This window comes from Spodoptera frugiperda, chromosome 20, assembly GCF_023101765.2.
Source record: "Spodoptera frugiperda isolate SF20-4 chromosome 20, AGI-APGP_CSIRO_Sfru_2.0, whole genome shotgun sequence".
Lineage (NCBI taxonomy): Eukaryota > Metazoa > Arthropoda > Insecta > Lepidoptera > Noctuidae > Spodoptera > Spodoptera frugiperda.
The window spans coordinates 3,258,357-3,285,549 of record NC_064231.1 but is presented as its reverse complement, the minus strand read 5'-3'; the positions used below and the strand labels follow the sequence as shown (position 1 = coordinate 3,285,549).

The 27,193-nt window shown below is 35.1% G+C and overlaps 3 protein-coding genes across 4 annotated transcripts in view; 1 reads left to right on the top strand and 2 right to left on the bottom strand.

Moving 5' to 3' along the window:
• The window catches only part of LOC118281613 (phosphatidate cytidylyltransferase, photoreceptor-specific), a 34,806-nt gene extending 23,006 nt beyond the window's left edge, over nucleotides 1-11,800 (bottom strand). The window contains exons 1-5 of the mRNA XM_050701500.1: nucleotides 11,566-11,800; nucleotides 11,352-11,476; nucleotides 10,362-10,458; nucleotides 8,260-8,436; nucleotides 924-1,116 (exon numbers count right to left, since the gene is read on the bottom strand). Of these exons, the coding sequence (XP_050557457.1) occupies nucleotides 924-1,116; nucleotides 8,260-8,436; nucleotides 10,362-10,458; nucleotides 11,352-11,476; nucleotides 11,566-11,640 (667 nt within the window). The 5' untranslated portion in view covers nucleotides 11,641-11,800. The remainder of the gene's footprint in view (nucleotides 1-923; nucleotides 1,117-8,259; nucleotides 8,437-10,361; nucleotides 10,459-11,351; nucleotides 11,477-11,565) is intronic.
• Nucleotides 11,801-12,862: 1,062 nt separating this feature from the next.
• Nucleotides 12,863-13,855, top strand: LOC118281640 (uncharacterized). The gene is made up of 2 exons (XM_035602275.2): nucleotides 12,863-13,013; nucleotides 13,088-13,855. Exons 1-2 carry the CDS (start codon nucleotides 12,972-12,974, stop codon nucleotides 13,778-13,780), a joined length of 735 nt encoding a protein of 244 aa, XP_035458168.2. The 5' UTR covers nucleotides 12,863-12,971; the 3' UTR covers nucleotides 13,781-13,855.
• Nucleotides 13,856-14,632: 777 nt separating this feature from the next.
• LOC118281590 (probable serine/threonine-protein kinase DDB_G0267686) overlaps nucleotides 14,633-27,193 on the bottom strand; it is a 196,100-nt gene continuing 183,539 nt past the window's right edge. For both annotated transcript variants that reach the window (XM_050701490.1, XM_050701489.1), the window contains exons 7-9: nucleotides 19,200-19,427; nucleotides 18,251-18,405; nucleotides 14,633-17,410 (exon numbers count right to left, since the gene is read on the bottom strand). In XM_050701490.1, coding sequence (XP_050557447.1) covers nucleotides 15,530-17,410; nucleotides 18,251-18,405; nucleotides 19,200-19,427 — 2,264 coding nt within the window. In that variant the 3' untranslated portion in view covers nucleotides 14,633-15,529. The remainder of the gene's footprint in view (nucleotides 17,411-18,250; nucleotides 18,406-19,199; nucleotides 19,428-27,193) is intronic.

Sequence of the window (27,193 nt, the reverse complement as noted above, 5' to 3'; positions counted from 1 at the left end):
TTTTTAGGCAGTAAGAGTCTGACACTCCCTATTGCCTCGCCCAAAATCTTTAAATAATTTTCCCAACTCAAAAAACAAAACGATGTACGCTATCAATTAAAAAACTGATTAACATACAAATCAAATGGACAAAATATTATAATGTTAACATTTCTTTTTACAATTTCATCTCTCCGATGACCTTATTATAGGACATTAGTTTGCAAACTAACGTGTTTATATAACACTCCAATCTACAACACTTGTAACAGCGTGTCAAACACTATGCGTGTAGGAAACGTCTGACAACAGAATGGCACGTGTATTCAGTCCCTTTTCAAAACGACAGCCTCTTGTCAGTACTCATGTCTTGTTTCTTCCGCCCTTTATAGGACGCTAGAGGCAGTACTTGTGTGACATTTTATCGATATAATATGTAACGTTTCTTTTTTTAAAGGGGGGAGGAGTGGTGGATCATTCAATGTCCCATGAAATCCCGCCTTGGGCGAGACGAGAGGGAGTGTTAGACTCTTACTGACTAAAAACCACCCCGTTCGTAATGCTGTTTTTCGAGCCGGACCCTGGTAACTAGAAAGTCCGCAGCTCCGGGTCATATTTGTAACGTTAGAAATTCACAATTTATATCAAGAATACAATAATGAAAACTTATTTGGCATGTCATGAAATAAAACTCAGAAATCACGATAACGTAACTTAAACAAAATCCCAATTCATTTATATATCTTCAAAACGCAATTTACCTCTGCAAACTCACTTCAAAAATTATGTATACATTTTGGCTAACCAAACCAGAAGTAGTTTCAAGTTCAAAATGTCAATACAGAGACTAGGGGCCTTAGTCTGCTATTACAATGGTGTCAGAATGGTCGATCACAATTGTTATAGCAGACTAAGGTCCCTGAAAAACAAAAAAAAACACTTACCTTCAAATATATTCTGGATGATGAGGTAGCTCTGGGTGACGACAATGAGCAGAGCGACGTGTGTCCAGGCGAAGAGACTGAACTGTCTCATGTAGTACCTCTTGACCAGGGACAGGACGAACCACACGAAGCCCACGCAGTACAGACTGAACGAGATGAACCGATGGTACGTCACCAAGAACTTCAGGTAGTCCTGTTGAAGAAGTTGGTGATTAGTGTGACGTTTTCGGTTCTGGATATAGGCTGATACTGGTTAATGATAACTACTGAACAGTTGATGCTGTGGCTGTATAACCAGCTGTTGCACAATATTAGTATACTAGAAACTACTCTTTGTGTGATCCACAATTCCTTTTGAGGTCTAGATGTGTGTAAATGTTACGGTAAATCTGATTAATTGAAAATTATTAATAATTTTACAAAATTATTAATAATAATCACACGTTTTGGTAAATGTGAATAATCGATCGGAATTTATTACTTTTAGTAGTGATTATTAATAATTCACGACATATATTGGTGAAAGTAATAAAATAAATATAAACCCAATGTTTTTTGACCAGCATGTATTTATTTATAATATTAAACACCGTCTTACGATTATATTAATTAGAGATCACACAAACAAGGTTACTTGTACTTGCTTTAAACCAAAAGGACCACAAATTCACATATTCTGAACTAGAATACAGCAGGACCTCTTTAATCCGAACCCCCTCTAGTCCGAACACCTCTGTAATCCGAACCCCCGACCCGAGTCCGCGCTGTCTCGCTCTCGCCCGCCAGTTACTTTCCGAACGTCAAAATACGGGATTTCTTCAAAAATGTTGAATAAAATATGTAACGTTTATATATTAATACAAATATTGTATTATGTATGTACCTATTATGTAGTTTCGTATAGTATTCGCAAAAAATACCCTTATCATCTATATCCCTGTAATCCGAACGCTCCACCAATCCGAACGGGGGCAAAATTTTCAGAGTTCGGATTAAAGAGGTCCTGCTGTATTAAATAGTGCCCTTCTAGGGCACATTTATCTGGGCTCGCTGTCATTGCAGCGGTAAGTCCCCCGTTTGAGAAGTGGCTAGAGAGACGCCACGGCGTCCTCACTTACCGCCTGACGCAGGTGCTTACCGGACATGGGAGTTTGGGTAGGTTCCTGTTTCTGATTGGGCGGGAGGAAAAGCACGGGTGTCATCAATGCAAAGACCGCCCAGAGGACACGGAACAATTATTGTTTCATTAACAACATCAACACGAATCCTACAAGCAATAATCAATCATCATATTTGGTTTACCTGTAAATCTTCTGTAGCACCTATAAATGTATCAAATTAAAATTTTAAAAGTATCATCATAGAATTCAACAAATATTTGTTGTGCAAGTACAATATATTGCCGTTTAAATTGAAATAAAAATAACATCTTTGCCACTGCCACATCAGTGATAAATTAATCACATTTATCACTACTAGGGTAAAATTATTAATAATAACCGACAAATGTGATTAATTTATCACTTTTACCTCGAGTTTCGGTAATTATTAATAATAGTAGATAATTATTAATAATTTTCAATTATTCACTCTTACCGTAACATAAACACGCCAACGACACAGGAGAATATCCTACCCTGCTAATATACTGCAAATCAATGGTAAAAACGCACGTAACTCTACATAATTACTGCAAAAAATAAGTTATGTTGATAGAAGAAAGTGAAAATAATTCAAACACAAATTATATTGAAAGTAAAACGCCTTGATTGACAGATAGACAACAGCGATTATGCTTTTTGTACGAGACCTGATTATATTATTGACGCATAGTGAGCAAAAATGTAAGTTATTCACATAAATAATTCAAAGAACTCTCGTAATACGAGCGCGTCAAAACATTGAATCATAATTTTCTTATGTGAAATATTTATGGTTGGAAATTCATAAGTTCTAATATATGGAGAAATGTTTTAAAGTTTTTCAATGGGCGAGCTAGAAACCGACCACCTGGTGGTAAGTGATCAGGTCCACTCATGGCAACGCCATAGGAGTTACAAGGGCATTGCCAACCTTTAAAACTCTTCTAAGCACCTATATTTATTTGTAGAGAGCATATAGCAGCTGCTGCGTTAGTTCAAAAAGAAAATACCTTTATTACCATGAAATGCATTCTGATTTAAGATGGGTTTATATCTTTATTCATTCATCGTCATACCTACAACATTAACTTTTTCATTCCTTGGCAAGACACCAAGTATTACCCTGAGACAAAAAGGGACATAAAATGTAACAGCTACGCTATGCTCGAACAATTCACCTAATTACTTATCAACTTGTAAACGTCCAGATTCTACCAAACGTATTACAAATCCAATTTGTCTATTTCCTTGATCAAGTAATCGTTTCAAAACGTTCTTATTGGTGGAAACTAATGAATGCCTGAGTACTTCGGTAACAATGAGGTCAATCAGTTAATTTAATTGGTTGGTTAATCCGATAAAGCAATCGATTTGAATACACATTAAAGTATATTAGTAACAACGTGCATTGTTTAACTGTCGCAGCAGCTCATGACAGTCCAGTAATCAATAGGTCTTCTCTACATAAGAAGGTGTCCCATTATCTCCACGCTTGACCTGTACCGGTTGGAGACAGTAGTTTGAAAGGTTTGGGTTTATCACAAAGCAATGGTGCCCTGTTTCTATCTATTTCAGCCATCAAGCGAGATAGTGGCCAACCGCCGACTCATTCATTACCAATAAAAAAAACTTAGTTGGTTTTTTCGACACCCGCTAGAAGATAGGGGTGATAACAAATATATTATTTACGCCTCTACGTCACGATACAGTTTGGCTGTTTAATCATTATTGTCGCATATCAATTTAGTGTTTATTAAGGTTATTAGACTCGTTGCTAGGCAACAGATACGATGCTTGGATTGTATACACGTGTAACGTCGATGTGCAATGTACTATGTTAGATTAGACTATTACTGTCGCCAAGGAAGCACTATTCATTGATTAAATTTTGATGCGGGCCCTAATTAACTATAAGTAAGTTTGTAATCACTAGTTATTTTAATTAACTGTTACCTACTGTATCATTCTTCTTTCTTCCATTTACTTTATTTTAGCTAGAAGATCGAGGTACCCATAATCTCTTAATTCATTGAGATTTATAAGCGTCGTCGCATTCTGATTTTCGCGTTACAGACTATCCGTAAGGTCTATACTGATTTACCGGGGTCCGGCACAAAGCAGGAGAAGGAATGGGTGGTTTTTAGTCAGTAAGAGTCTTACTCTCGCTCTCGCCTCACCCAAAGTGGGAGAAGTCATTGGATGATTTTTCTTCCCCAAAGAAAAAATAAAGGCTATGCGGATTCCATAACGCCGAAGATATTTCGATAATCAGGGTCTATACATGCCCAGACACTGACGTATCTAAGAAACTTAGATATGACTATAAACGTAAATTTTCACAAAAATATTTATAACTACGTAGATAGTGTAAGCAAGGCCAACAACACAATCTCGGTCACTCAATCAAGTGCTTATCATAACGACTTATTAATGACGTAGAGGCATTCAAATCACGCGTTCGCTATTGATGAAAGAAAGATAGTGTTGGTAAACTCTGAATCATTCTAGTATTTTCGTATGACCAATGTCCATTTGTGGTCATACGATGTTCTTATCATTGGGAGATACATATTATAGACATTTTATTGTGGTTTTTTATGTTACTGGGTGATTGGATTGGCAATAAATTACAGGGACAGATCTTGTCGATATCAAAGAAGTTATGAAAGTTTAGTACGATTTTGTTTTACGTTTAAAGTAATCGAAACGAGAGCGCATTCGGCGCTTTGGTTGGTTTATTCGAGCCAGCTGTTAAGTAAACTCATACTAAGGGTACTGATACCTGAATGAATATGTAGAAATCTTCGATAAACTCCATTGCTAAAATTAAATAAAGAATGGACTTATTTCTCTAGCTAAACTTTTTTTAAACGTTATTTTATCTTGCTATTTCCGTAGAACTTCAAAAAATGTCAACCTAACCTACCAAAAACGATTTCAGAGCATTTTCTACTTTTCATAAATCTCTCTACATTAGTACTTTACACATGTAAACAAGAACTACGAACTCTGATAGGAAATAATCTAATCATTATATTTTATCAGCTGATCGTACGATTACTGACTGTGACTGGCAATAAAGGTTGATGGCTATTCGCATAAATTATTTCAACAGATAAGATACAGTGGGGTGATACAATTGATTATACCTATTATGGTACTACATTCGACTTTCGTTATTCGAAACTGGACTGGGACTCTTCAAATATATTATTTCGAATTTATTGAATGTTCGGAATATCAAATTCCGGACGGAATTTGAATTTTTCTCAAAATGTCGGTACAAGTTCTGATATATCTGTCCTTTTCTCTCCGCAACTTCGAATCGTCGTGAGTTTGATGCCGATAAGTTCGAATTAACAAGTCATTTGGTTACGTAGAATTGATTTTTCTGTTCGAACTACTAACTACTATGTACCTATAAAAAAAAATTTTTGATTTATTTCGATTTATAAAGAGATTTTCTATGGACCTCGTGATGAATTATCAAAAGTTTGAATTAACGAGTGTCGACTTTACGTATATACGTATTTGTTTATATGAGAGTATTTTCGAATGTGTTTTCCAAGTGCATTTGTTGATCAACGGTTGAGTAACTATAATAATATTATGTTGTTGTATGATTGTAGTGTGTGTCAAACTCATATTATGAATATTTTTCGTACAATTAAAAACGTGTCGTTGATTCTGTTTCACGCAGTTTGCTATGAATAATTATGATATTCTACAGTCAACTCGATTAAGGTAAAATATTCAAATGAATATTAAGACTTTTAGAGGTATATATTTTTTAACTAAAAGTAATATTGTTTGTACCACAGTTCAATTCCATTACCTAAGTGTAATGAATAACTATTAACATTGCGGTCCGTACATTATCCCCGTAATTTGTGTTAGTTTATAGGCCTCTGGATCAATAAATTTCAATAAACCGATAGATAGAAACTTATCTATTTTTACGTTTTACCAGCTAGCTATCTGTTGCGCGGTTTTGCCTGCTACTCGGCTACCATAGGACCTTAGCGAGATGTTTTATAGTCTTGGTCAATAAATCTACTATCCATTATTTAACTCATTTTTCAATACAAGTACTACCGGGTCGTAATACTATATATTTATTATTAAAAGACTTGTTATAAGCTGTCAAGTCTCACATATAATTTCTACTTTCTGTTATGTTAGCTGTAAATCTTCAATAGTTGTTAAACTAATAAATAGAAAAGAAAATATATACATATTTCCATGTCACAATCTTAGTTACCGTACTCCTCTGAAACAGCTTTACCGATTTTTAGCAAATCTTATATGCGTATTCAGTAGGTCTGAGAATCGGCTACTATTTATTGTCTAGAAATAATTTATCCACTCTGACGTCCATGGATACTATAGTATCCAAAGTGACGAGTTCTGTTTAACTCCCTCTAGTTTAAAATACGGTCTTGTTTGGTGAGTTTTGACTGATTATCTATACAGCTGAATAAATTGTTCGACGAAAAAATAAGACAAGGCGTTGCTTTGACAAACAAAATATAAAATTAAAGATAATGTTGCTGTACCATAGTTTTTAAAGTTAGTTGACTCGTTTTTGACGTGTTTTTGTGAGTTCCAACAATTATGTCGTAAATACTACAGTTTTGTTTAATTTATCTTGCAAGTGTTATACATCAAAATAAACTAGAAGATTTATGCTTTACGATGATGTACAAATATCACAGTTTTAGCTGATAAATCTAGTCTAATTTTAACTTCAAACGATTGTTGTTTCGAAAAAAATGGCCGGTCTGGTGTTGGCCACTTTTAGTTTTGTTTATACATATTTTACATACTTTGCATTACAATAGTATATAAAATATCGAAATACATTTCGTAATTAGCAAAATAATACATTTTTCAAAGAGAAATATACTAAATTCATTGAAGATTCCATAATAATGTCAATGTGTTCCTCAGGTTTTTTGATGTGTAAAATTACGAGTAGTGTTTTCTTTCGATTTAATTACAATACTTAAAGTTAACCGAATATAATCATATATACATCAAAAGAAAGGGTAATGAGTCTAGTTTGTTGTAAAAATATTTTATTGATAAAATATGCAATAGTTGTGCCGTATATTCTAAAAAGGTAGAAATAATTCTGTTTTTTTTTTTGTGTTTCATGTTTAACCCGTTTTATTGTATTTTAAAGATTAACTAAAGATTTTAAAATATCGTTAAGATTGATCAGTATTCTTCAATCTTTTTTTGGTATTCTTTTCTTTATTCTAGGCATTACGGTTCAGTAGCTATATAGGTTTTTTGTTACGACGAACTTGCGAGTCGCGCGCGGTTCGGATGCCGTGCGCGGCTGGACGTTAGAGTGGTTATGAGGCAAAACAACGTTTACCGGCTCAGCTAGTAGTATCTATAGATTTCAGACACCTATAATTGTAGAGAAGGAAAATCCCACTCTGTATAATGTCATGCGAAATTTCGCGAATGACATAATTACGTAGACGACACTCGATTTGCATTACAATGAATTCAATTTATATTTCTCATCCGAGAGGATTGTAATATTCACGTGCGGAAAATCAGAAATCTGATTGAGGTAGTATTATACGAAAGTGATATGGATGACTAGGTATTTTGATATGCTAAAATATATCTAATTAACATTGTTTTACGGTTTTATTTAGAACATCAGGTACATAATACCGATAGCTATAACAGGAAAATAAGTTTATTTTTGTTACCGTTATTTTCCCCATAGAAAGACTATTTTCAGAATGACTATTTTTTGTGTAACGCCCATGGCCTTGAAAGTGTCTTTATTGTATTAGCATTAAAGGTCATTTTTGTTGGACAAATAATAATGGAAAAGCATTGTTGGTTGAAAGGGTGATTATTATTATTACCTACAAGTTTTAGTTTAGTATTTTAAAAACGTATTTTCTCCTGTATCGTGAGTGCCACTTTTTTACATTCACATCAAACATACTCAGACTCGAAATAAAATAGCTACCAAAATTAGTTTTTTTTTAATTTTTAACAGCTTGATGGCCTTGTTACCGTATTTCTACTATAATTTCACACAATAGTAGTTAGTTATGACTTCTTTCACTTACTTTATTGACATAAAGTCCAAATTGGATATACTTAATTACATTTTGGTAGTCTAATAAATTACATAAAAAATAATACATTAAATGACTCACCGTCCTATTAATGACGACTCCAAAGTAATCAATGAGGTTCTCTCCATAGAAGAAGTAGTTGGAAGTCAGCAGGAAGTACCAGGAGAGGGACCTGAACCAGGGGAGTCCATGGACGCGGTACACCGCGTACCCAATGTTGATGATCTCTTCGAAACATTTCACTTGCACGCACAGTACCTGGTGAAGGGAATATAGAGTTAATTGTTGGGTGGGTAAGATGTATTTTTCTGCTGTCGAAATTATTCGGTTTGGACGAGGATGTTGAAAATACCTCCTATAATAAAAATGCTATGTTTAAAAACGTGATACCTATTCTGCTTTGGTTTATGCTTGAATTAAGTTGTACGTACATTTAATTTACATTATTATCTTACATCTATACACATAAATAGAATAGGAGTGTCTGTTTGTAATATTAAAATAACTGCAAGCATGGAAACATACATACGATGCATACATAGAAATATATTTAATTTTTTTGTCTGCCTATGTGTCTGTTTATATAGTCTAATCTCTGACCGCTCGCTGGATCGAATTTAACGGAACTGTTATTGGCAAGTAGCTGATGTAAAAATCGTGAACGTGCAAAAATATAGGTAAAAAAATTATTATAATATTCTTGTTTAATATAAATCGGCTTTTTGTACACAATAAAATATCTATTTTAAGCAAACTACTGGGATAATGAGTACGACGTAATTTCTTTAAAATGTAACTAGTTACCTAGATACAATTATTACAATAATAATTTATTCTAACATTTTTCCGTAGATTACGAAACGTAAACTAGTATTTTGGGGGTCACGTACGCAGCGGATGCGTTGCGGCATGCAGCTACACGGTCGGTTGACCGTTGTTGGTCAACTTTTGTACACACATTCATACAAACATATTTAGTAACTATCTATTTGTGGAAAAAATTGTTATAATCAACTTAAAGTTAGCATCTATTGAAACATTTATTTTGTAACCAGCTGATGCTCGCGTCTTCGTCCGTGTTTTTATTATGTATGTATAGAAAATAAAACATGTTTTCTAAAATAAAAGTAGCCTAAGTTACTCCTTAATACATCAGCTACCTGCCAATAAAAGTCCTGTCAAAATCGGTCTAGTCATTTCAGAGATTAGCCAATACAAACAATCAAACAGATAGACTGATAATTTTTTTAAATAAAATATATTATTTTGGTGTATGTATCGCATGTAGTAAAAAGCAGTTATTTCAATATTACAAACAGACATTTCATTTTTTATTAATCTAGACTAGATTAGGTATCTAAGTAATTAGCTTGTCTCTCGCATGGTTAAAACCACAATAAATTATACACCTAAACCTTCCTCAGTAATCACACTGTCTATTGGTGAACAAAACTATGACAAAATTCTGTTCAGCAGTTTTTGAGTTTGTAGCGTTCATACACATTACAGACTGTATTAATGTAACTTACTGTACTTATAATAATGTAAGAATAGGTTGGTATTTGGCCACTAATTCGTTTTTATTTAAATAAATGTATAGAATTAAACAAAGAATAGAGATTAAATATACAAAAAATGTAGTATTTTACTAGGTCTTTTATTTTTTATGTATAAATAAAGAAACCAGATTATCTCATGCAAAACAGCTACATTTGTTATGTAAATTATTTGACAATAACCACTAGTGAAGCAGGAAGTCGGATAACCACATTGTTATTATCATTATGTTAACTTATTTTAATAAGAAACAAGAGGAAAATGTATGCTGATCACCTATAATAGGTTCTATAAAAACTGTTCGTAAAATATTGTGGCTGTGACATGTATATTTTTAAATTACTCATTAATCACCCAAAATGTTTATAAATTACTAGCTTCTATAGGCTTTGCCTTTTCCATTTAAACATATCTTTATAATTTGCTAGCTTCTGCCAGTGGCTACACATGCGTTCTCCATGAAATAAAGAACATCCTATACCCAAATCATCAAAATCTATTCAGTAGTTTCAGTGTGATTGACAAACAAACAAACAAACTTTTACATTTATAATATCAGTGTGATCTATTTTTTAATTAGTTGTACCAACATTTAATTTTAGCACAAAACAAATCACATTACTTACCGTGATCATAAGAGCCAGTGGTCCTCCGTAGATGAGCAGGCAGAACGCAGCAATCATCAACCAGGTGAAGATACCTCGGATAACCCAGTTCCTCCATCTAAATGATATTAAATATAATGTTAGTTACTTGCTAAGGGAAGATTTATCTGCCAAAATTAATAACTTAAGAAATCGAGTTCTAGTTTTCAACTTTTGATATTAGTTTCATAAATTTCTATTAAAACCAAGAGCAGAGATCCAGAGATTTTGTATTGATATTGATTATTAAACCATAAGCATTTGGCAGTGCTTTTCTCTTAACACAACACATACATGTACCTAATAATTCATTGGATAATTGGATAAATATCAATATTTATTTAGTCAATCATATTAATGTTTATTAGATCAGATTTAGCATCATATTACTTTATGTACCTAATACCAATACATAATATTTAAGTGGATTTCCTTTGTGAAACCAGTTTGAGCAATTTACATTTAAATGATAATGAAAGTAGTAATATTGACCTTACCCCACTTGGTTTTAAAGACTAGTTTATCTCTCACTATTATGTAAAATAGAATTAAATAAGGATTTACTGACACAACCTCTTTGTAGAACATTTTTTAGTATGAGCAATGCAATTATTTTTTACTATATCTGCACAGATAGGAACAAAGGATATTTTAGGCATATTTCTGTTGCCCATATCATAAATATAAAATAAATCAATAGTGATGTGAACAAATACTTATATGCACTGTAAATAACTTACAATATGTTCTTTGTTTGCCAACAAAATACTTGTAAACTTTGTAATAATTGTATTGCTAAAGGTATGATATCCGATATTTATACGAGTTTGTAAGTTTGCGGCGTCCGACTATTTTAAAAGCAAAACTTTCATTGAATGCTACAATTACATGATATCATAGTAATAGCACAACAATACATCTTCCTCAACTATTTTATAAATAGAATGCAACTGTAGCAAAAAACTGTATTACCTTGACGATAGTCCCGAAAGAGCAGAGTCAAGGATTTCCGGAGTTTTATCCGTTCCCTGTGGCAAAGACTTCGCCAATTCATCCACATATTTCTCTTCTATATTCTTCTCCTCCTCCGAATCAACCTATTAATAACGCATTATAATATTACTTAACAGAAATTTTATTACAAACAGGTTTTATGTGAGAATTAACAATATAATAAAGCACGTACGTGATCAGATTCGCCAGCGTTCTCCAGTTTGTCGTTTCCATCACCTTCCCCGCGCCGATGTCTTAATTCACTCATATCCTTTGTTTATTTTCGAATAGCTTTTCACAAACAACAACCGATTTGACACTAAACACTTCACTAAATAGAATATTTTAATCCATTTAACCGAGAAAAATAAAGAATCCGAGAATGTTTTCCAGCGACTTGTCAAATGAAAAATCAATAATGTTTTTTTTAATTCAATGTTGCCACTAGTCTATTACTGTAGCGAAAATGGTAGGAATCTGTTAGTACGATATTTTTACTTTATCTAGAATTAAATGTTTTAATATTTAATTTTAGAAATAAACCAGCACCTATTAAATTAAATTGGAGCTGAAACAACTGTTTCTAAAATATTTATTGAACTAAAAATTTTATGAAGTACTGACAAACATAAGTACCTATTTTAATTTATTAATATTTTACTTATTTTAATTAGCAATAAGTTTATTCTATACACAATTATATTTAGTACTATTTACTATGTTATTAATTTATCAAAAGAGATGCTATAAATAGTAAACTAAGTTTAATAGTATCAAAACACTACTGTCTTATGCAGTGCCGGCGTTAGGGTGGAGGGGGCGTGATGGGGCGATGGCCCAGGGCGACAAATTCTGGGGGGCGCCAAGGTTTGAAGTTGGAGTCTCTTGCCTCTCCTGGTGCAAACCCTCAGAACTGTGCTCTACGCTCTGTGCATGGGATCAGCAAAAAACTAACACTTGATATTGCTTCCCTCAAGTAGGCGCCACATTTTTGTCCGGGGTATCAGTGGTCCTTACGCCAGCACTGGTCTTATGGATCGTACCTGCCAATTTAAATTGATCTAAGTAGCTTTGATTTGCAAATCAGAGTTTTACTTTTCATCTCAGTAATTCGGATAAATATAAGCTGTCAGGAGCAAGTTACAAAACATAAATATACTTACACCTTAGTCTGAAAGGGATAAAGGAGCATGGTGCGTTACGGCAATAATTATGCCACGTAGTACAGCACGATCGGGGCTGATTTCTTAGGTATATCCGTATACCTATACCTAGTTTTAAGCCTTTTACTTGAGATACCCTCCTCACCTGACTCCTTTCCAGTTTCCAGTACTTAATTAATTTAAAAATAAACAGTTCAGAGATTTTGAGCTACTAATAGAAAGAAATAAAGTTAAATACTACTTTTAGTGTAATTTAAAAAGTAGAAGTAATAAAATTATTATGCTAGATTTTTAAATTTTAAATCACCGTTTATTTTATGGGATAAACAAATAGGTCCTACTATTTTGTTATCTGGGAATGAGTAAAAGTAGTTTTTGAAAAACATGTTTCGGCAACTTTCTCAGATAAACGTCAAACTTTCTAATAAACGTAAACATGGCGAGTGATTCAGATGATTTTGATAAAAATATAGAAAATGTAAGTTTTATCTTAAATATTCAATGTAACTATTGATTTTAGAAATATATTTAATTTTTGTGATATCTTTTCAGCTCAAAAGCAACGTTAGAGCGTCGTTTGCGCGAGTATACGCAACTTTAAAAGCTCGAGAATTGAAAACTTTACGACAACTAGATGCTATAAGTAAACAATGCCAAGACGACAAAGACTTGAAGCGGAATTGTGTTCAAAATATTCATATATGCTTCAATAACGAGTCCACACTATTAGAGAATGTAAGTAATTACGGTGTTATTGATTTTGAGAAACTGAACTTTGATAGTAATACTTTTACACTAGAAGATTATGTGAACCCTGAGGATGACCATATGTACTCTTATAAAACGATTGAGGAGGTGACTAAGGAGGTTGGTGAAAAGGAGGCGGACTTAGAGGCTATAGAGGAGGCTGCTTTGAAACAGATTACTGCCACAGACAACTGCGTATGTTATGTAAATATTAAAACTGAGGAAGTGTCGAAAAAATTTAGAGATTTAGAAACTAGTACATCGCCCGTCAAAGTATGTGAGATTGAGATTAACCACAGTAGTCTCAATAACAATGAGGTTGAATGTCCGGACTGTCCGGAGAGTGTTACGGAGGATGATAAAAGTGACAGTTCTGATGCGGACGTAAAGAAAATAGATCCGACAGATGATTGGTTGAACTCAATTAAAAGTCAGACTGAAACTGAACCGTCGCAAGTAACCGATGTAATGGAACACAGCACTATAGCTTGTTTATAGCAGAACTTAGTAGTGATATTGATATGAATTTACATTTTACGAAGTAGTTAATAAATTTTATATTTTGTATACAAATTGGTTTTATTGGAAGAGTTGTAAATATGCCTACGTTCAGGTTAATACTTATCATGGTAATATTTAATTATGAAGAAGAGCTATACTTGATATTCATGATGATGAGGACCAGTTACAATTTTATTGGAAATACATTTTCAAAAGAGACGCAAACAGTGATGGATTTTCTTGCATAAATGGATGCATGTGTGCATATTGCTATTGACATAATATAAATATCCAAATCTTAACTTGACACTATATGAATAACATTTCCTGTCATAATAGATTTTGAATTTTGACAGAAATTGGCATTCTGACAACTTCTTGCACGCCCGAGAATCGATCTCGTTCATGCTCCAAGCATTTATTGCGATACGCTACTTACCGCCATTATATAAAGGCGGGCAAGTTCCTGCAGTACATCATTGTTTCTAAATTATATCTACCACTAGACGACCTGGCAAACTTCGTACCGCCTCAAACATTATTAATAGGAATTATAATTTCATTAGGAAGTCCACATACCATAATTTGCCAAATCGGTCCAGCCATTCTCGAGTTTTAGCGAGACCAACGAACAGCAATTAATTCTTGATTAGTGTCGAAAATGAGCATTGTTCTAAATGTTAATAGTTGAGTTGTGTAAATGGTACCAAGCGTGCGTATCGTTACGCTAAGTGCGTTTGCGCAAAAGTGCTCTCCAAGCACGAAACTATCGTTGAGGGTTTTATTAGGGAGGGAAATGTAGGGAGTCCTAAATATCTCACTTTCAAAATGGCAAATAAAACGACATTATTTTAAAGCATCATCTTATATTGTTAATAAATTTTTACAAATGGCGTTATTACTGAATTAAACTAATTGCGATATGACTTCAGATTATGTTCCCTATGAATAAATACCCATTGCTTTCATACACAATTATATAGCAAAATTCTTAGACATGAATGATCAATCAAATACCGCTTCCCATTCCATATTTCGCCCGCATTATGTAATACTATGGTTTTATGGCACTTAATACATGACATACATTTTACAAATCATTCCTATAAATTCCCATTGTTGGATGGAATCTGTTGGAGTTAGGTATTCTAGTTTGTACTCGACTTTTTCACTGGAAATATTACTGTGATGGCACGAACAGAAGTGCTGTGGAGGGGATCAATTAATACAGGTTATCTAATAGCGTGAGAGCCGCATATTTACTAAGATAGTGAAACTACAATATGGCTACATTTCAATTAAAATTCTATTACAATCGAATTAGGCACTAATTTCCCACGTAATTAGGCAGTTTTAGGCCACATTTTGTTCTCACAGGTGTTACTATTTTATTGTCTCGATAATTTAAAGTGAGCTACAAACTAAGAATGTTCCGATTATTCATTTACGATTACATTTTATGAATACTGTGTTAAATAATTTCTACGTTGATACTTTCGATGATAATAAGTTAGTAAAGACAAATAAAATTTTAATAATAGGGGATACAATGTGTTTAAGAGATAAATTCCGTAAGTAGGGAGTACAAAATCTTAAACGAGTAACATTTTTGAACTTAACGTACGAAGGTATTGCGTATCTAAAGCGTGTTACAATGTAGTTATGAATACGTTTTACTACTACCTTACATCATACAGTGTTATGTCTACTATTGTACATTTTACAACAAAAAATATATGATAATTGCTATACAAGGCCAAAGTCTGTGCACACAGCGGCGACATCACGATTGTTCTGCTTCTCCGAGTTGTTCGCAGCCATGTTCAACTCGACAAGCGTGTCAACACTGTTGATACTGACGCCTTTCAATATCTTTTGCGCTGCTAAACTAGTGAAATTAAAGCTCAAATCGCTTAAACTCGGAAAATTGTAGAAATCCTGGTTTTCCTTCTTGCTCTCTTGGCTCAGGCTGTACCTCTTCTGTTTGTTTTCCAAGCAATTCAATTTCTCCACCGACGTGTTTATGTCCTTTATCGGCTCTTGGTTCTTCAGTGCTAAGTTCGGCTCGGACCCCAGCACTGTCGGTTTCTGGTCGATAGCTTTCGTTAGCATGTTCGCAATGGAATCCGAGCTCACCCTGTTATTTACATTAGGGAGTCCGTTCAGCATTTGTAACGCTGCTGCCTTTTTTAGCAAGTCGACGCTTTTCAGCTCGCTATTTGAATTTATATTCGGTTGTATCCCGCTGTTGGCTGACGACAACGAGTTCTTCTGGTACCTCAAACTTCCCAACGATCCTATAATGTTATCGTAACTTTTAGTTGGCGTCGAAGGAATACTATTCGCGGTAGTTTCCAAATTATTTATATTATTGTGAATGGCTGGAGAAGCAGGATTGGATGCAACTTCATTCGTATTATTTAATTGATTTTTGTACACAAAACTATTGTTGTTAGTCGCACCACCAATTTGCAACGAAAGCTTACGATTATTGTTCATACCCGCGTCGTTAATTGAATTCTTATTGAACTTATTTTCTTGGACTTTAATTGGTTCCTCTTGTTGATACATCTGTTTATTCTTTTCTACGCAAACATCGAATGAGGTTTCAGTTGGGTTTTTTGCAGTTTTATTTTGTACTCCGTTCTGTGACACGGACACGACCTGCCTATCGTCGTTGATGATGTAAATATTGCTCCCGTTTGAAGTCTCGGTGACTTTGCCATTCTCAAAAGTAATAACGGACCTTACTGGCGAATTTTGTACATAAACTTTGGTGTTAGTACCACCACCGTTCTGAGAGATAGTATTTGTGGTAACTTTTAGCGTGATAGAGTTGTTAGAATTAGAGCTGGCCAACATCGTCGTCGACGGGTTTTCTACCTTAGTCCCCAAGGTTTTATGCAGCGGGGTTGCGGTTTTTTTGGGTGTGCTTGGACAGTTTTTTGGCGAACTTTTGGGTGATGTGTTACCGTTTTTTACCGTTTCACCACCGACCATGGGCGGTTTTGTTCTGAATTTGTGCAGGCTTTTTGGCGAGCTCTGTAAGCTCTGTACTTTGACGAGTGACTGTGCTCTGCTAAGGCCGGGAGCTCCGTGTGCGTTGCTATGACTAGGCGAAGGCTTTAACGTGCGGTCAGATATGTGGGACTCTAAACTGGAATGGCCGCTACTCCCGCTAGTGTTGTATCCCCTTTTCATTGGAGAGTTTTGGTCCAACTGACCGTTTTTGGCGTCCTTTCTTGGTGTGCGTTGTGGGTGTGTAGTCGTACTTTCTAAACTGGAAGGACCACTAGTTGACATGATGTGGTCTGAATTGGAGTAATCTACCCTCCTAAGGCTTCCGCTTGGACTGTCTCTTAGTTTGGGATCGCTATTTCTTTGTGGTGATCCGAAGTGATCGAGGATGGTTTTGTTGGTGGAACTCCTGCTTAGAGTGGAGCGTGGTAAACTGCCAGAGCTGGGGCTGGAGTGCCTGACGGGCGAGTGGTCGTAGTGAGAGCCCGCCAGTCCCGACTCCGTGGAGAGGTGGCGCTTGTGCCGCCTTGGCAGTGTCGACGACCGATTACTGATCTCCGAACCGTCGTAGTATGATGAGACGAAAGATGTTTGACTCTGCAATGACTCCTGGAAAACAAAACATAGTAATTAGAAAATGATTACATGATTAGTTAATTTTACACGTATATGCTAACTGAGTTTATCCTTGGCTCAGCACGCGCGTTATTTATTACCGTCACATGTTTACTTTGTGTGACTAATTGCGTGCCATGCGTATTGATAATAGCGAAACCTTGTAGGACTGTATGCTGTAATACGACATTAAGAGTAACGCCTGTAATGCTTTGTCCACTTTGTTGTAAATTGTACAATCAAGCCAAAATACGTTGTTCCACGAGGCATTCGTTCACTTAACGTGGTATAAGGTAGGAGAAAGGCTATAGGTACTGAATTAGGAGTGTTTTTCTCCATCAGTGGTGATGCACAGTCAGCAGCGTGTGACAGTTCACATTTAAGTTAGCCTTTAGAACACAAAAGAGCTATTAAGGTACGCGTCCACAGGCCCGCATCGTACGCATCACACGCAATGGATTTTAATTTGTCTTGTATGAACTTGTATGAAACTCATACAACTGCGTCCACCGCTCCGCATCGTACGGACCGCATCATCAGCAATGCCTACATGCGATGCGTACTGATGACGTCATATGGAATACGTACGATGCGTACGATGCGGGCCTGTGGACGCTTACCTTTAACGACTGTGTACTTATTATGTTAGTAGGGTGAATACGTCCGGAGCTGCGGACTACCTAGTGGGTTTACCGGGGCTCCGGCTCGAAAGGCAGGAGAATAAAACGGGGTGATTTTTAGTCAGTAAGAGTCTGACACTCCCTCTCGCCTCGCCCAAGGCGAGAAAAGTCACTGGATGATTTTCCCCCCTCAAAAAAAAGGGTGAATACGTACCTTTGAGTTGGTCTGTGTGGCGACGCAGTGTAGGTGCACCGCCTTGGAGTTGAACCACTCCGTAGGCGGGAACTGCGCAGAGAAGGTGCTCATCGCGCGCGTCTGCTTGCTGCGGCCGCTTCGTCTGAATAAGCGGGACAGCAGGGACACTTTCTCTGAAATTATTAAGGGGATATTTTAGATTTTTGAATGTTCTTTCCTTTTTTGGAGTATCTATAGGACTAGATGAAATTAGGGAAGTAGAGAAAATAGGTTAAGATTGTAGATTAAATGCCCTGTGTTGTCACAAGTAAATGATTGTAAATAGTAATTATTTAAAAATCATAAATTAAGTCGTAGGGACATATAGGAAAATTAAGAGTATGATAGACGAAGGAAAAGTAACGACTATGCCAGCTAGAAAATACTAAACAGAAAAATCACTTAAAATTCTTGTATAAAATTAAAATAATAAATAAGTAGGTAGATTTCAAAGCCTTTTGAACATGCTTTAATTGAAATCATGAAAATATGTAGGTGAGTACTTGCCAGGTTTCGAACCCACACTATCAAGTAGTTCAACCACAGGGCCAACACCGCAATCTCCGATTTTAGATTCCTGTAGAACATCTAATTTATTTTGTTAAAAATGTGTCTACAGAAACTCGGAACTTAACTAAGGACCAAATAAGAAACTTACAGAAACTCTACATTTCTATATATTTGTATGTTTTTCTGTCTTTAACAAAACTAACTGTGACTGGTGTGACTACTATTTGAACTCAAGAACTATTATTGCTAAGCTTGTAATGTTTTACTAAATATTATTTACACTAGACAAACTATTATTTAGTAGTTATTACCTACTACTTAGTACTTATAGATACCTATTAGAGCACTAAAGAAGCTGCAAAGACACACCATCTACACATAGACGTGAAAAATCGCATAAAAGATGAGGAGAACTTACTAGGTGACGCAGATTCGACGCTCGGCGGGTAATCGGTGGACGACGAGCTGTCGGTGGTGTTGGCGTTCTTGTGATGAAGGCTTCTGGTGGAGGCACACCTCTGCAGGTACTTGCTGGAGGAGCCGAAGATCCGCAGCGAGTTCCGCCGGTCTAAGGACCGAGGAGCAGGGAATGACGCACTCCGTCTCTTGTTCGGACGGCCGTACAGGATTTTGTCGTTGGGATTGCCTGGAATTGAGAAGTTATGGTGTTATTGATGGCTTTAGAATTCTGGGAGGTGTAGATGAAAATGAAATTCAAGAAAGTTACGAATTTATGTATTGTAGGTACATTATGTGAGAGATATAGATTAGACTAGTGTATAATTCAAATACCCTGAGGTACACCTTTTTTTGATTAATTAAAGTTGTTTGGGATAGGTATCATTCAGTTAAGTTTTGCGCTACTGCCAATAAACCCAATAGTAAAAGAAGCTTTATCAACATACCTAACTATTACAGCTACGCAAATAATAATACATATATGTATGTATAAGTAATGTAGTTTACTTCTAATCACAATAATAGTAGGTACCCCATACCTAATAGTTCCCTTTTACACCACACTAAAATCACGCGAATGTTAGCGTTTAATAGCTTCATACAAATGAGAATAAATTCCAATGTATTTGTTTGTGCAGGATTTAAATTTAACGGACATTAATGTTTTGTATGTTGATTTGTGGCCGTTATAAATGCTTTCATAATTTGTGTTTGTTAAGTTTTGCTAATGGGCTGCGATAAAATGGCTGCGTTTTGAAATATGACGTTATGGGCGAGGTACTTTAATGTATGTTTTAGTGATTGGTTACAAATGTTTTGGCACACCGCGGAAAGACAACTAGGTACCATTTTGGTATATACCTACAAAAGATGACGACATTTGAAAATGGATCAAAAACTTCCCTAAATACGAAAGGATTTTCATTTTTTTTGCGTTCTGCTTTGTTTTGGAACCTTTGTATTGTTACCAAAATTATTGACCAAATAAGAGCAAAAATGTGACCACGTGTTCCAAATAAAAAAAAAACAATCTAAAACTTCGCAATTTCAAATGAACATTGCATTGTGAAAATGTGAAATGTCAAAGTCTTGACGTGACACAGAAATCTCATTAACCGTTCAAAAAGCCAATAATTCATCGGAAACGCGTGCGCTCGCGCATGTGACGCACAAAGAGTGATCCCAACAGTTGCTCGTATAAATCAAGGGCGGACTTGACAGATGCGTAAATACCTAAAGTGTGGGCACAGACTGCGTATGCACAATGCACATCATACAGTACCTGAGTATATCTAGGTACTTATCCACCTACTTATCTCTTTTATCTCTTACTAACTTAGTTAGGCACTTCAGTTTTCTTCAAACTTGAAGCTATCTTTCAGACTGCACGGTTGGTTGACTGGGCAATTGACTGCCGTGCAACGTGTAGCAGGTTCCATTCCCGCATTTTTTTTGTGGGATCTACAAATTGTTGATCGGGTCTGGGTGTCATGTGTATGTGAATTTGTATGTATGTAAACGCTACGATACAGGAGAAAATCTTAGTGTCGATTTTTTTAAATTATGATAAAATTCTTAACCTCTATTAATCATGTTAACCGTATGTTGTTAGTAGCAATGTTATTAATTAAGACCTAAAATCCTTTCGACTCAATCAAACATGGCGTCTTTCTCGTCTCTCCTTAAGTCACGTTTGAGCTGGGAATTAAAAACGTCAAACTAACTATTTATATCCATGTTAATACTAAGCTAATGAAACACTGAAGTGTATGTGAATGTTTGTGTTGACATGACCGTTCAGTCAGCAGCTCCAGTAATTAATATTGCATTTAATTGAGGTTATATTTACAAAATGTCTGCCACGAGGTTGTAATTTTAAGGTTTTATTAGTTTTTGTGGCCTGCGTTTTTGCGGCGAAGGGTGCGTTTCTGCGTTCTGATTTCGATAAAATAAATAAAAAGTAACTTATTACACTTAGTTATTTTTGTTTTAGAACAGTGTTTAAGAAGTTTGTTTCAAACTTAAGTTGGCTATTTGATTTTGTTTCAATTGTTACCCACCTGCTTGGCATTAGGTATTAATGTCAAATAGATATTAACAAGACCATGAATTTTTATAGAATCAAAACTCATTTTTAACATAGGTAATTGGTGCCTACCAATATCTTTGGTCCAAAAAGATGTAGCAGATTTTAATCCTCATCTCCTTCTTACTTCTAACTTTTCGATATGCCATACTATTCTGACAAAGTCTTTCCCTAGCTAAACAAGCCATCAAGAAGTATAAGATAATATCATAAGATTATCTCTAAGATCAGCATCTTCCATTAACATGCCTAGTTCTAAACTCGGAACTAACGCAAATAGTACAAAGATATGTGACTCGTACGCATAATTTTAGGGCACCTTTAAAGCTTAGACATTTCCAGGAGACCGTAGTAATGTGATGGTATTCAGATTATTATTATGTTTCTATGTAGCCAAATGGTCGGTGATCCTGTGACCTTTTGTGTTTCCGCAGTTTTGTGTCTTGTGTTGACGTAATGGTTATGGTTTGGATAAGTTGAATGTCAATAGGTTTGAAGTGTTATTGAAATCTGTTTGGTCCTTGAGCATTTAGAAATGTATGCAAATATGTGCATGCATTTCAATGCATTTCCAAGCACTATCATGTGATTGCCTCGTCGGTCGAGTGGTCGCAGGTTCGTATCTCGGGTCGGGCAAAGTACTGCTGTATTTCGGATATTTCTCAATAGTAGCCCGTAGTCTAGAATTAGGTCCAGTATATGGCAATAGGCTCATCCCTATTAGATGAAACTTATATGCAAATGGTGAAAAGTGGGTATACATTGTACTATGGCATTACGTGCCGTAATATATACCTCTGCCCACCCCTATGATATTTTTTTATTGAGGTTAATAAAGAAGACGTTGGGATTAGATATTTTCGTATAGGTACGTAAGCAAGTACAAAGGTCCTAGCTACAAGTATGTAAGATGAACGAGAAAGCTTAAATTATCTCGTCATCCTAACCCTTTGGGAAAACAAAAAAGGGTCTCATAACACAAAGATTTATTACCGAATAGGAATCGCAATAATATATTACACAATTTATCACTTACAACACTACACGAGTCGTTAAACGCTTGCCTAACAAAGTAATTCTAATTTTAATACTTTGGCATTTGTGATCCGACTGAATGAAATAACACTTCATTAATTATATTGTTAATTAGCTAGCTAGCACATTTTATAGACCACATTAAATTATTTTGCATATTGTTGTTGCATTGAAATAAGGCATACTGTTTGATACACGATAGGTCATGAAGTGAACTTAAAACAGACGAAAAATGTATCTAAATATAACCAGTGACTTTGCTGTACATACGTTTAAAGTAAGTAATACAAATAAGAGTGCGATTGGCCGTCAAAATAAACCAACCAATCTGAAAGCCGAACACGCTCTCGTTTCGATTACTTTAAACGTAATGCAAACTCATACTAAGGGTACAGACGACGATTCGAAAAGTTAGAATATCCTTCTTGAGTTTGACATTGAATATAAAAGTTACTAGTTAGTCAGTAACTTTCATCAACAAAACTAAAGGTTCCACATTCTAAACATGTCAAGTACCTACATCGACTAACTATTCTAGGCCCTTAACCCTTTACCACAACATCTTTAAGTCTCATTAATGCAACAAAACCAGCATTATGCATGTGCACTCAACCTTATAATACTCCAAGATCCTGCTATCTTCATCTGTATTCCAATAATAACTCTGAACGTCGTATCTGCTAAGTGCATTCTTATCTTTAACTAAAATACACGTCCTGCCAAAGAAAAACAGTCACGAGCCGACGGCGTTGGCCGACCACTATGTCGAGAGGAATGTACACATTTGCATGCCTCCAAGTGTAGCGCCAATGTATTCTGGATGTACCCCATCTGCAGCTTTATTGTTGCAGTTATCCTTCCCTGCTGCAGCATTAACAACTTTATCAACATTGTTTTTAGGTTCTTTTTTAATAATTTTAGTGTTTAAATTATGTATGGTAAGATTTAATTTAATGATAGCGGCTGTGTGTAGCAAATTCCTCTGGTTTGGCTAGGCACGCGTTATTATTCTACAGTCGATGCTAGATTGCGATAGTATTTTCACTCAAGTATTTTTAGTACTGGATCTAATGCTTGATCTCTTGCCATTTTGTCGTGTCATAACTGTTGCTTTCATTTGTACCGACTGCATTGTTATTGTCGTAGAATTAAAAGTGGTAGAAGACAGATCTTGTCACAGCTTTATGTAACATCACGTATTAACTAAAGGGCAGAGTATACGTCATATATTTAGAGATATAATATGTTTATAGGGTAGGGAGGCCTTTGCCCTGCAGTGGGACTATCATAGCTGAAATTGAATTGAATAATATGTATATTATATATTTATGCATTGTTGGTAACAGTTGTCAATCCTATTGTTGTACTATCAACGAAGCTTTTTCTCACAAGACATTGCAATAATTAGGTTAGGTTAGATTAAGAAAAAAGAGGAAATATGGGTATGTTTCCTTTCATTGCAAATAAGCTACCAGCTTCCTCAAAAATGTCATTTCCTTTTAAATATAATACTAAGTTGTAGTTAATTTAAGCCATCAATCAAAATTAAAACCGTAATCGGGTAAAGAAAATGTCACTAGTACCATATTAATGTTCCATAGTGCACAGTAATTGCTTCCTTCCTTAATTTGAGCGAATCCTGCGCATGCGCATACCATACTTATAGCGTGCGATTTGATTTAATTGTACTTTCACGACACAGATGGGCAAGCCGACGAGGAAATAATTTTCATTCATTTTGATATTCAGGCGAAATTATTGCGTAAATTGCACATCTTATAACTTTAGTCAGGTTAAAACCTTAGTTTATTTACGCCGCTGAATTGTTTGTTATTAATTATTAATTAACACACACACACACAACGTCACGCCTTTTATCCCCGAAGGGATAGGCAGAGGTGTACATTACGACACGTAATGCCGCTATACAATGTATACCCACTTTTCACCATTTGTGTTATAAGTCCGATGTAATAGGGAGTGTTAGACTCTTACCGACTGGACAAATTCCAGACTCCGTTCCTACTCCAGAAATTTTCGAAAATCCGAAAAAAGCCCAGTAATACTTTGCCCGACCCGGGAATCGAACCCGAGACCCCTAGTTGGGCAGTCGCACTTGCGATCCCACTTGACCAACGAGCCAGTTATTAATTAACGTATATTATTTATCCTAGTTTATAAGATGTATGGTATCTTTATTACATTAGTCTCATACTTAATTCTTGAAGGTGTAAAGTTATGCATTTAATAAATTTCTTCTTCCGTATTCAGTTAATCACTTAATTTTCACTGAAATAAGTAGCTAAATTATTGTGCTTTTAAATAAGGTATTCGAATATCGTATGCTCTTGTTTAACATTTTACATACAATAGCTACAGTTGCCACATCTAGTTCTATGCTTGCTCTATTTCGGTGGCATTTCATAGCTGCCATTTTAGTGCCGGCGGCTCGATCTTCATAACACGTGCGACTTGTTAACGGCGTCGATAATGCGAGCGGTATGCGCGTGCGCACCCGTGATTTAGCTTCAGGTTTGATCCCTTGGGAGTGTTGTTCATTTTGAGTTATGGTTTGTTTACTGTCTGTAGTAGTTGTTGTGTTTGTGATTACAGTTTTTTGTTTATGATCGAAGTCAGTCAATGCTTTAGGATTTTTGTTATTTATATTCAATGTTACACTAACCAAATGTGGTTAATCTATCCCATCTCCTGTATCTTTGATAGTTTTAACATCATCGACTTTACCATTAAGACGTTTGGCTACAAAAATAAACATTAATTCCACTTCCCGGATACATTCTTCAGTAACAAGCTTTGGAACACACAAATTATTTCCTGAACCATAATTTCAATTAGGTCTTCATCTATTTCAAAAACCACTTCATTACCAACAGTCTCAAGTGCGACAATCTGCATTTCAAATGTACCCTTCAGCGATTCACTAATGAATATAAAACTGTGGATACTAATAAATCTTGGTGTTGCACCGATGCAGTCATCTGCATGCCACTCTCGACCTACATCTCCACTCGCATCCGTATCATTAAAAATAAACCGGGGTTCATTAGGCCCACGTTCATTAATTATGAATGGATTGACTCGTGCCATTGGTTCGCTATTATTGGCATTGATTATATTATTGAAGAGGCATTTTGATACAAAATTAAATTTGGTTATGATTTTAGATTTCTTTCTAATTGTTGGTGTATTGTGAATTGTGTTTAGGTTACATGGAGGTTGTAGTGTTTGTGAGTGCTTGTTTTATAGTATCGTTGTATTTATGTCTGTTTGTTTGTTTTTGAGTATGATATTTGTTTTAAAGTATGAAGTCTACATATTTGGACGAAATATATATTTATCTCAATATATATAGATAGTGTATAATACTGCTATCGTCATAAGTTGAATATTAGATCCTATGTATTAAGATAAAATAAATGCCTACATCTATCTATAGGTCCTGTCAAATATGATACTTCAAATGATCTTGAAACTATCTAGCTTTTAAATCGGCACAATTCTGAATAAATATGTTAATTTTATGAGCTACATTTGAATTCAATTAGTTTTCTATTTCTAGTATTGCCAGTACTTGCTACATATTATCTGATTGTTGCCAAAGAATTAAACCATAATTAATTCTAATGCAAGAAGTGCTCAAAACCATTCATTGTAGATTCCATTGCACTCATTATTCACCTTTTGTAACCGTTCAGCAATCACTTCTCTTTAGTGTCCGAACAATGTTCTGTAGTAAACTATAAAAAAATTCCGTTGGCCAATCTCGATTAGAATTTTTCTTTAATTAGATCACGTAATATTTTGTCATTATCATTATTATTTAGCCTCCTGAATGTCCCTTTTTTATTACAAACTCTATTAATTATTTCAGTGATATTCAATGTAATTGGTCCTATAAAGTTGAGGAATCAGTTAATAGTTTTGATTCAAATTATAATAAGTGCACTCAAGAGTAAAAAGCATCTTAGAAATTGACAGCAACTAAATAAGAAAATGTGATTACCCAATTAATCTTTATTATCTATTTAAAATCCATAATAACCTCAATTAAAGGGACCTACATCAACATCATCATCAACAGCCTATAAGTGGCCACTGCTGACCAAAGACCTCTTCTCACACGGAGAAGGTTTGAGCATCAATCACCACGCTTGCTCATTGCGGGTTCGCAATTTCAATTTTTTATTATAAGCCCAGGTTTCCTCACTATGTTTTCCTTCACCATTTGTCAGTGGTGTCAAAATTATCTGAGAATATTATAGGTACATACCTAAAATGAAAAACTCATTTGTTACAACAAAGATTTAGTCAGAGACGAACCGTTTGACATCAAACACAGTAGAATAAACTGTGTTAATGAGACAAGGCGACGTATTTGCATGTTTAGGAGTGGGCAATAAACACAGATTGTATGTGATCCTGCCTTTACCGTTTAATTTTATCGGGTTTTAAGTTTTGATGTTTCATTATCATTACCGTTTGGTGGCACCGTTACACTCTTGTTGAATACATTGTTTTGTAATTAGGGAATGCTAATTTTCGCGAGATTGGGGCTCGAGCGAGATCTCGCGAGACTATAAAATCAAACTCGCGAGATCTCGCCGAATTGACTTTGTGTTTGTATGTATTTTTTGTCAAATAATCTAGTATTTGAATAAATTAGGATAAAATATTAGTTTGTAAAATAAACATTTAATTTCACGATTATTTTTCTGGCTAATCTGAAGTTATGCAAAAGCTACTTATCAATTTCGCCCTTCTAAGAACACGCTCAAATAAATCTAGACAAATAATAACAGAATCATTATATC